At 53.4% G+C, this 10,876-nt stretch overlaps 1 protein-coding gene across 3 annotated transcripts in view; it reads right to left on the bottom strand.

The window, feature by feature from the left end:
- Positions 1–692: 692 nt before the first annotated feature.
- Positions 693–10,876, bottom strand: part of GFRA2 (GDNF family receptor alpha 2) — a 41,890-nt gene continuing 31,706 nt past the window's right edge. For all 3 annotated transcript variants that reach the window (XM_040971291.1, XM_040971292.1, XM_040971293.1), the window contains 5 exons: positions 8,040–8,149; positions 7,249–7,389; positions 5,555–5,727; positions 2,627–2,680; positions 693–1,950 (listed from right to left, as the gene is read on the bottom strand). In XM_040971291.1, coding sequence (XP_040827225.1) covers positions 1,828–1,950; positions 2,627–2,680; positions 5,555–5,727; positions 7,249–7,389; positions 8,040–8,149 — 601 coding nt within the window. In that variant the 3' untranslated portion in view covers positions 693–1,827. The remainder of the gene's footprint in view (positions 1,951–2,626; positions 2,681–5,554; positions 5,728–7,248; positions 7,390–8,039; positions 8,150–10,876) is intronic.

Here is a 10,876-nt window from a genome sequence, read left to right as displayed (position 1 = left end):
ATCTGCAGGTGGAAGATCTCTCTATGTCTGTCTCAGTCTCTGTCTGTCTGCCTTAAAAAAAAAAAAAAAACTAAGAGGCCAGTGTTGTGGCACTGCACGTAAAGATGCTATATGCAATACTATATCCCATATGGGCTCAGCTCTGGCTGCTCCACCTCCCATCCAGCTTCCTGCTAATATACTGGGAAAGCAACAGCAGATGGCCCAAGTGCTAGGGCCACCATCCCACATGGGAGACCTGGAAGAAGCTCCTGGTTTCTGGCTTCAGCCTGGTCCAACCCTGCATGTTGTGACCATTAGGAAGAAGTGAACTCATGAGTTAAGGTGTATGTGTGTGTGTGTGTGTGTGTGTGTGTGTGTTTTCCCCTCTCTGTTTACAAACTCTGACTTTGAAATACACAAGTAAATCTCTTTTAAAAAAATCCCTTCTCATTCACGCCAGCTCACTCATTGTCCTAACTTTTTTTTTCTAAGATTTATTTATTTTTATTGGAAAGGCAGATCAGATTTATGCAGGGAAGGACAGGAAGATCTTCCATCAGGTCTCTGCTCTCACAGCTGTCTATCTGGGATAAGCCAGGAGTACCAGGGGAGATTCCTACACACACTCACTCGTACACACACACACACACACACACGCACACACACCAACAGGGCTGGCACCGCTGCACAGGAGCAAGATGGCAGGCGACTTGCTTCCAAGAACATTTATTGGAACCTTTAGCTTAAGCGTGAATGCGGACCAGGGGCCCCCCAGCCACAGCCCAGTGAGACCGACGGCAGCCGAGCACACAAGAGCCAGAGAGAGTGGAGGCCGGGAGCCATCCGTTCCCATTATAGACAACGTCATTAAAAAAAATAAACTTTACAATAATACATTTTCGCTCATCTGTTGGGGGTATTATTCTGATAGTCTCATTTCTTTAAAAAAAGGAAAGAACGGAGAACCACACGATACACAAATGTGGATGTATATGTACACACGGTTAAAGAGACTGTATGTGCAGCTGACTTGGGTCTCGGAGAGAGACTGAGAAAAAGAGAGCAGAGAGAGAGAGAGAAGGGACATGGAGAGGCGAGAGACGCATGTCCACCTGGCAGTCTCTTCTGCAACTCAGCACCCCTTCTCCACCAAGGGTCACCTCCTCCACAGACCCCCAAGAAACCATGACGCCAGCAAAGCTTCATTTCTCTTGGACTTGAAACTTCTGACCACCACTCAGAAGGAGGAGGAGGAGGTGGAAGGGGGGGAAGCAGCACTCTGGAGCAGGTGCCCCAGGCAGGCAGAACCACCCAGGAAGCTCAGGGCACACGGCCCCCTCCACAGGCATCCGTGGGGATCCCCAAGACATACGTAAACACTCCTGGGAGCCCCCCGCTGAGGACAGAGACAGAAGCAGGACCCCTGCTCTATCTAGCAGGTAAGAGGTGAGGATGGCAGACATGGGCTCCCACAGCCCTCTGCCCCCTCCCCAGGGCAGGTGCCCAGCCGGGCCTGTCCTGCCTCAGCCTGCTGCAGGTACAGTCACACAGCCTCTGGGCAGCTTGGTCTTTTGCTTCGGCAGGATTCAGAGAAGAAAATCCCTGGAGCGAATGGACGGTGTTTCTCTCCACCCTGCTTGTCTGTTTGGCTTTAGAAAAAAAACTTCTCCAGAGAAAGAACCTGGGAGAAACAAGGTGGGAAAAAACTTTTGTTGTCGTTGTTTTTGCAAGGTGCATGTGGTGCCCGTGTGTGTCTGCGTATTCTTCCATCCTGTCCAGTGGCAGTTCTTGTCTGTGGAACTTTCCAGAAACTGGACCAACACACAGTTCCCCAGGGAGGGGTGCCTACAAGGCCAGTTTGAGTATCAGGAGCAGGAGGGCGGTCCAGGCAGCCGACGGCCGGGCTCGGCTGGGGCCAGAGTTTGGTTTGATGACCTTGTTGCTCCCCGGAATGATGCTGGTCGTCAGCTGAGTCCACGGCACGAGGAGGAGGAGACAGAGATCCGGAAAATGGAGAGGAGATTGGGAAAAAAAAAAAAAAAGAAAAGAAAAAACAACAGCAGGGCTGCAGTCAGATAGAGCCAGGGACCCAGGCATCCCTCCAGCTGCCCCAACCCCTGACCGTCTGTCTGCCTAGAGGGAGCCTCCTCTGCCCTCTGTTGGCCTGGCTGGGCTTCCTCAGAGTCTGGTTGGCCAAAGGAGGGAGGGAAGCAGCAGGCCCCTCCTTTCCCCTGTGTCTGGGGAGCAAGACCTGTGCACCCCAATGAGAAGGCAAATGCATGAAGACCTCAAAGATAGGCTCGCAGGGTCCCCAGGGACTTGAGTCCTCAGAGGAGAGGGGAGAGCCACATCTCCTCTGCTCTGAGTATCCAAACCCGCCATGCTAATGTGTGTCTCCTCCCTCCGCTCCATGTTCCTAACAGCCCAGAACCAGCGCCGAGCAGAGGCCCCAATGTGCTCGTGGGCGAGAGTAAGAAAGGGCCAAGAGGGCTTCTGCCCCTGACCCACCCCACAGGGGGATGGCGAGGGCCACGCTGCAGCCTGTGCACCTGTCCCCTGCCTGCCCCCCAGCACCTATGCAGGACAGGCAAGGGTGGGGATGTGAGCCTGAGGCGGACCCGAGGTCCCACCCTCGTGCACTCACCTCTGTAAAGCACATGCTCAACTCTTTGGAGCTGTTGACCTTCAGGCCCTGTTCCTGTGGGACAGAAGGCACTGGGTAAGACCAATGGGCAGAGTGACTGTGCACAGGTGGCATCAGGCACAGGGGACATGACAAGAAGCACTGGATTAACCCCACACAGCATAGTCCTGACTCCCATGAGCTCCCAACGGACACAGGTGTAACCCAACCAATGAGCGGTCATCAACGATGGCAGGTGTCTGCACCTGCAGAACACTACATCCTCTTGTCTTTGCCCTGAGCATCATGTGGCTTCCAACAGCAACTCGGCACGGGCTATACTGAATATCATGCAAAACCAAGTGAATGAATGAATGAATGAACACCAGAGACCAGGAACAGCGTCTGAGTCCCAAAAAAAGATGCCAATGAACCCTTGTCTGGACTCAGTGGGGGAGGGGAGCTGTGATTGATTAGTGATACTTGCCACACTGCATGTCAGCCGGGCAACCTTGCCAGGTGCAAGCCATTGGAGCGCTTGGCAAGGAAGGAGTGTCATGAGGTACTGGAGTGGTCAGGTAGGGCCCAGAGAGGCATATGGGGGACATGTTCTGAACAGCTGAGCGGCCCATCACTCTACCATGAACTTGAACTGGAAACTATCTATGTGTTTGTGGCTTGGGACCCGCAAGCCCCCTGCCTTCCTGCCTGTCCGTAGCTCATTCAAACATGCCCAGTGAAATTAAGAACTGTCCAGTGCAGGGAGCAGGCCATCAGATACTCCATGCTGAGTTTGGCAAGGCTGCAGAGGTCAGCAGTGCCTGGGCAGCAGAGCCCTGGGGACAGGGAGGGGCAGTAGCAAGCATGCAGCCCTGTACAGGAGAATCTCAGCCCAAGGACTGGCTCCAGTCTTCATCACAGGCCCCATGAATGCCCACCATGGACCTCAGCCAGCATGTCATCCCATTGAGAACCGTGTCCCTACTGCCTGGCACCAACCAGCCTAATTGCTGTGGCCCCATCTGCTAGCTGGGACTGAGACAGAAGCATTCAGGTTCCCAAGTCCTGCCTGAACCAGCCACCGTGCCTTGCACCCATTTACCACCTTATCCTGGCTGGACCCCTGGCCCGCCCTGATAGTGTCTCCATCTAAATTCCTTTTCTCTCCTTTGGGGGCTTGTGGACCCTTTGGTTTGTATACATGTGCGTGCGTGTGTGTGTGTGCACACGCATGTACACACACACGCAGCCCTCCTAGAACCAGGTTCCCAGACAGAGCCCACAGAGATGCTGAGTGGGGAGGCACAGTGCCACAGGGCCCCCCATGACAGGACCACCACAGGCCTGTTTACCCTCAACAAGACCAGAAGGATGACAAAACCCATGAAGGTGGCCACCTCTTCGTCAGCATGCCCCAGAAACTCCTGGAAGACCTGGATGAGGCCTAGCACGGTGGACTAGGGCCAAAAGTCCTCGCCTTGCATATGCCAAATGTGCGCTGGTTAGTATTCCTGCTGCCCCATTTCCCTTCCAGCTCCCTGCCTGTGACCTGGGAAAGCAGTGAAGGATGGCCAAGGGCCTTGGGACCCTGCACCCAGGTGGGAGGCTGGAGAAGGCTCCTGGCTCCTGGCTTTGGATCAACTCAGCTCCGGCCATTACAGCTACTTAGGGGTGAGTTAGCTGTTGGAAGATCATTCTCTTTGTCTCTCCTTCTTGTAAATCTGTCCTTCCAATAAAAAAATAAAGCTTTAAAAAATGTAGGTGGATGGATGGATGGATACATGAAAGGACAGACAGGTTGGGGTATGAGTGGATAGATGGATGGGCAGATGAATGGAAGGACGGGTGGATGGATGGACAAATGAACATTTGGCAATGTAATCTTAACTATGTCACCTGATCCCTCCAGGTTAGTCTCCTGGGTGTGAAACGAGAGCACCAACATTGTCTGAGCACATTCAATGAGGCAGGCACAGTCTACTAGCACACGACACAGCAATTACAGTTAACAAACTGTGACCATTCCATTTCTCTGGTGTCTCATACAGTACTGCCGTGTAGCAGGTGTCAAACACTCACAAGGGACTGGCTGTCGGGGTGCAATGAGTTAAGCTATGGCTTAAGATGCCAGCATCCCATAAACAGTGCTGGTTTTTAAGTCCCAAGGGTTCCACTTCCGATCCAACACCCTACTAATTGCTTGGGAAAGCAGGGAAAGATGGCCCAAGTGCTCGGGCACCTGTCAGCCATGTGGGAGACCAGAGTGGAGCCCCTGATTTCAGATTTGGCTCTTGTCACCTTTTGAGAAGGGAACCAGAGGATGGACTGACTCTCCTTCCCCCCGCCCCCCACATTGTTCTGCCTTTCAGATACATAAATCTTGGCCCGGTGTGATAGCCTAGCAGCTAAAGTTCTCATCTTTCACACATCAGGATCCCATAGTGGTGCCAGTTCTAATCCCAGAAGCCCCACTTCCCATCCAGCTCCCTGCTTGTGGCCTGGAAAGCAGTCGAGGACAGTCCATAAGCCTTGGGATCCTGTACCCACATGAGAGATTTATTAGAAGCTCCTGGCTTCGGATCAGCTCAGTGCTGGCCACTGTGGTCATTTAGAGGGTGAACCAGGGAATGGAAGATCTTTCTCTGCCTCTCCTTCTCTGTATATATGACTTTCCAATAAAAAATAAAGTTTTTAAAAAACACATAAATCTGAAACAAAAACTACTTGTGAAATGGAACACCTAAATGAACGAACTGGTGATAAATGACCCCCTGCAGCTCTTCCCCACCACCCAGGTTCCCAGACTCCAGGGAAGGCTCTCTGGGGCTGCCTCCTGGCCCCATGCAAACTGCTCCCCACTCTGCTGCTGGCTTCCTGCTATCTCCCAGATCCCACAGCTCACTGTGCACCCTCCCCTCTTTCCCCAAGCTCCAGGCCCACGGTCCTCACCTGGATGGATGTACAGGTGGTGATGACACTGGTCCCCAGGCCAGTGCTGTCACTCAGGTCGTCTGGCAAAGAAGGTGGCTTCTCCACCCGAGGGGCCTGGGTAGCCAGAATGGGGGGACTCTTCGGAGATAAGTTCACATCTGTGCCGTTGCCAAAGGCCTGGATGGCGTTTCCTGGAGTGTGGATGCGAGACAGGCGGATGTAGTGACAAGGGGGCCCTCTACCCATCACCTCTGCACCTGCCCCCACCCTGACCGTACCACCTTCCTCGGAGGAGGGGGCACCCACTGAGAGAAGAGAGCAGCCAGAGGTAGGCTAAAATGGGACAGACACCAGAGCAAACAAAGACTGAAGGATAGAGGAGGGGAAGAGAAGAGTCGGGCAGCGGGCAGTGCCAGGATGGCGAAAACTATTTCCTCATATCGATGCTGCAGCCCCCCTCCTTAGAAGCTTCTCAGCCCCCAGTGCCTGGGCACAGAGCCCGCTGTCTCCTCAGCCACGCCCAGACACTTGCAAGGTCCCTAACACTGGCATTCCAAGGACCCCAGGACCAGCCCTTCTCTTTGCCCCCCAACTCGCATGCCATGGGCATTAACTCACTGGAGACCATGCTCCTGGCATCAGGCTCTGTCCCCAAGGCTTGAACCCTATCACCAAGAGCCAAGAGCAAGCCCTACCTCTGTCCTACACCTGGAGGGCCATCTCGCCGCTTAACTCTGCACTCAACGGCTCCTCCTAACACTCACCCCACCTGCCATCAGTAGAGCCACCTGCTGAAGCTCTCTCCCCACCAGCCTCTCTTCCCTACCCTGGTTCCCCAGCTTCTGCAGCCTGCTGGTGCAGCTCTGTCCCTAACCCCACCATCTCCACACAGGAGCAGGTGAACTGCCCAGAGAGGCAGATCCTGTCTGGGCAAGGTCAGCTGACGGCCCTCCCATTACTCATCACCACCACCATTTTCAGATCTGCCAGGCCACACTTTAGGATACAGACGCTGGCCTACCCGTGCACTGAATGTTCAACCCCATGTGGCTGGGCTAATTCCCTCCATGGGCTTCTGGGGAGTCCAGGGGACACTGACCCTGCCTCTTCAAGCAACCACTGCCTTCCTTATCCACCCACCAACAGCTACACATCCTCTGAGAAGCCTTCAGGCATGGAGACATCCAGCCCCCATCCTGTGATGTCCTCCTAAGGCCTCCTCCATCAGACACACATGCTCATGAGCAACAGGCATTATCCACGCAACATGTGCAAACAGGCAGGAGGGAAGGACAGAGGGGCAGACAGACACAAGGAAGAGGAGGAGAAGAGATGGAGCTCCATGCGGCCCAGGCAGCACTGGCTGTCAGCCTGCCAAGATCGGAGCTGTGGCTGCTGAATCCCTCTATGCACATGCTCTCTAGCCACTGAGAAAGGGGCCCAGGGATGTCAAGGTGATGTCACCAGCTACAGAGGAAACAGACGCATTACAGGGAGAGGGGAAGAGAGGACAGCTGCTCTGAAGCCCCTAACCTTCATCCTTCACTCAACGCATGCTCAAGGCCACCGTGATGAACTTGACTGCTCTGGAGTCAGTCTCCAAGAGCTACACACACCACCACCACCACCACCACCTGTCGCAGGGAAGGCAAAAAGAAGGAGGTAAATGCTGGGGTGCACCCAAGGGCTCCCACACAGCATCCCCAACTCACGGAGGCACGGGTTCTCTGTGAAGTCACTCAGGAACCTCTCACACTCCTCCTCTGCATTGCCACTGCCGCGACAGCTGCACCAGGGGGATATCACGATGCCCGTAGGGCTGGAGTCCACGTAGTTAGGAGTCATGTCAAAACCTGGCCGGGAGAAGGGAAGAACGGGAAAGCAGTGGGGCCTTGCCTCTGGACCCCAGACCCCCTTGTGCACACGCACACCCATGCATCCCAACGCACAATTCTTATTGAGCATTGCTATCCCAACAACTAACAGGGCTCAGCAGAGGGCACAGGGCTAGGCACAGTGAGGGGACAAGAGAGTGGAGGGGACACCCCAGCAGGTCCACACCCCAACTAGGGCAGAGAGGCACCCTGCTTTCTCCTCCACTGATGAGCAAGGGGGCCATGGTGAAGCCACAAGTTCACGGCCAGGAGGTATGGAACCCAGAGCGTGTGGGCACAAGCTGAGCCAATGAGGCACCTTCCCTGGGCCTCAGTCTGCTCATCTGTGAAATGCGAATGCTGACCCACACACCCTGTCCAGGTAGAGCATTGATCAAACTACTCGCGCAAACTGCTCAGCACAAATCAAACCAATGCAATCTCTTCTTACACAAAAGCTTTATAAAGGTTTCCCTTCCCCCAGGAAAAGGGGATGGGGCCTCTTCCTCTTTCTCCTCCTCCTCCTCCAAGCAGGGATGTCTTCCCTCAAGTCCCTCTCACAGCTCTTGGTCTGCAGTAGCAAAGGCCACGTTCAGGGTGCAGCGTACATGTGGAAGGGAAGGACTTACCGATCATGCCCGCATAGGAGCCCAGACAGGCCTGGTAATTGTCCCCGGGGCAGCTGGTGAGCGTCCGGTAGGAGGCCCGACAGTTGGCGTGGAAGTCGGCCAGCCGAGACCTGTGGCAGGAGGGGACATAATGAAAGAAACAGGAATTGCCTCTGGTGGCCTTCCCTGCCTCCTCTGCCTGAGGCAGGTCCCCCTGGGAGCTAGGGAGATTGGAAGGTGGACGGGGAAGTGTAGGGACTGGGGCCAGGGTTGGTGGCTTCCCAAGAGCCAGGCACAAGGTGCAGCTGCATGCCTTTTCCTCCTGAATCACACCCCCTACCCATGTCCATCACAGCATAGCAGTCTTACCACCTGCCAATAATCCCAACCCCAGCTGTTGCACAGGCATCCTGTGTGGTTCTAACGAGCCAGGCCCCAGCAGGCATTCCTGGTTGCCTTTGCTATGCCATGTCAGAGCCTGACCACCCCCTCTAGCCACTTCCTCCAAGACCACCAGACAGCAGCAGCCCACTCCTCTCCAGAAAACTGAAACCCGCCATCATCCACTGCATGTCCACCAGCATCCTAAGCACCTGTGCACAGCTCTTTGCCCAGCCAGGAGGTGCCAGCAGGCCCAGGCACGAAGGAAGGAAGAAAGGAAGGAAGGAAGGAAGGAAGGAAGGAAGGAAGGAAGGAAGGAAGGAAGGAAGGAAGGAAGGAAGGAAGGAAGGAAGGAAGGAAGGAAGGAAGGAAGGAAGGAAGGAAGGAAGGAAGGAAAGGAAACGAAAGGGAAGGGAAGGGAAGGGAAGGGAAGGGAAGGAAAGGAAAGGAAAGGAAAGGAAAGGAAAGGAAAGGAAAGGAAAGGAAAGGAAAGGAAAGGAAAGGAAAGGAAAGGAAAGGAAAGGAAAGGAAAGGAAAGGAAAGGAAAGGAAAGGAAAGGAAAGGAAAGGAAAGGAAAGGCAGGAAGAGGGGAGAGAGGAAGAGGGGAGGGAGGAAGGGAGGAAGGGAGGAAGGGAGGAAGGAAGGAAGGAAGGAAGGAAGGAAGGAAGGCAGGCAGGCAGGCTCAGGAATGGCTGATGTGGCCATTTAGGGGAATGGGGAAAGTTGACCAGCAGATGGAAACTCTTTCCCTCTGCCTCCCATCAATATGCCTTTTAAATAAATAAAATCAATAAATTTTATTTTTAAAATGGTTAAAAGGGTCGATTTGATGTTCATGTATTTTGCCACAATTATTTTCTTTTAGATTTATTTATTTTTATTGGAAAGGCAGGTTTACAGAGAGGAGAGGAGAGAGAGAGAGAAATCCTCCATCTGCTGGTTCACTTCCCAAGTGGCCGCAATGGCTGGAGCTGAGTCGTCCAAAACCAGGAGCTGGGAGCTTCTTCTAGGTCTCTCACACAGGTGCAGGGTCCCAAGGCTTTGGGCCATCCTCTGCTGCTTTCCCAGACCACAAGCAGGGAGCTGGATGGGAAGTGGAGCCGCCAGGACATGAACTGGCACCCATATGGGATCCTGATGCTTGCAGGTGGAAAGGCAGATTTACAGAGAAAATGAGGGGGAGAAAGTTCTTTCATCTACTGGTTCACTACCCTAGTTGTTGCAATGGCTGAATCTGAGCTGATCTGAAGCTAGGAGCCAGGAGCTTCTTTCGGGTCTCCCCCGTGGGTGCAGGGTCCCCAGACATTGAGTCACTCTCTATTGTCTTCCCAAGCAGGGAGCTGGATGGGAAGTAGAGCAGCCATAGTGTTGCTCAGAGGTGGAGGTTTAGCCAGTTGAGCCAAAGTACTGGCCCCCCCAAAGGTAAATTTCAAAAAGGAAGCTACTCCCTATTAATAAAGTGGCATTAAGATTGTCATTATGCAGGTTGGCACAGTTGTGTAGCAAAATCAGCCTCCGCTTGCAGGACTGGTATGCCCGTTGGGAAAACCCTACGATCCCTGTGTGCCACCTTCCTCCTTCTCACATGCCCACCCACTTTTTCCCAGAAGCTCACCTGGCACCCATCACACTCTGGGTGAGCCCTGAAGGTATCCATGGGCAAAGGACCGTGGCTAGAGCCACTGGACCCCAGCTGACTGAAGCCATCAGCCAGACCCTAAACCCCATCAAGGATCCAGAACAGTGGGTCCAGAGGGTCTGGGTGAAGTGAGACCAACCCAAGCCCTCTGGATTGCCACCATGGACACCGGAGGTAGGCACTAAGGTCACCTACAAGAGACACTGCTGGACACACCTCTTCATATCCTCCAAACACAGGTGTTGGGCATGCCCTCTCATCTCCATTTCCCCTATCCCTTCACCAGGTTCCAAACCTATTATTACGCAGTAAGAAAGAAAAGAATTAAATGTATGCATCATTTGATTTTAATTGAAGGACTGTTCTATTTCATTGAACTGCTAAGTAAGCTGAACAAGAGATTGTGTTTACATAAGCAAACCCCAAGTCACTATAGACTTGCTGTCACATTAAGTCAATACTTATGAAGGCTCTCTATTTAATTATTCAGTGAGGATTGACTTATTATTGTGTTAAGACTGTGGTTAGCCTTGAGCTAGGTGGCCAGCCAGCTGAAAGATTTCTTTCAACTTTCTCTGAATGCTGATAGGGTTCTGGTTGGTGGTTCAGGTTGGGTTTCTTTCCTCCTTCCCATTCTCCCCACCCTGAGACCCTCCCTTCTGCTACAAAACACCATGCCAGAAGCAGCTGGTCCACCTCCCTCCAAGTCATCCTAAGATGAAGCATTTCTCTTACGATCCCATTGCCCAAGTACCATTCTCAACCAAGTTTTAGTCTTTATACCTGATGCTCGCCCCGCCATCTGAGGACCTTCTCCCTCACCCCAAGTCTTGCAGCA

Source organism: Ochotona curzoniae, unplaced genomic scaffold, assembly GCF_017591425.1.
Source record: "Ochotona curzoniae isolate NIBS_2020 unplaced genomic scaffold, NIBS_Ocur_1.0 contig_21, whole genome shotgun sequence".
Taxonomy (NCBI): domain Eukaryota; kingdom Metazoa; phylum Chordata; class Mammalia; order Lagomorpha; family Ochotonidae; genus Ochotona; species Ochotona curzoniae.
The sequence above is the reverse complement of the archived record's forward strand: the minus strand, read 5'-3'. Positions and strand labels throughout refer to the sequence as shown.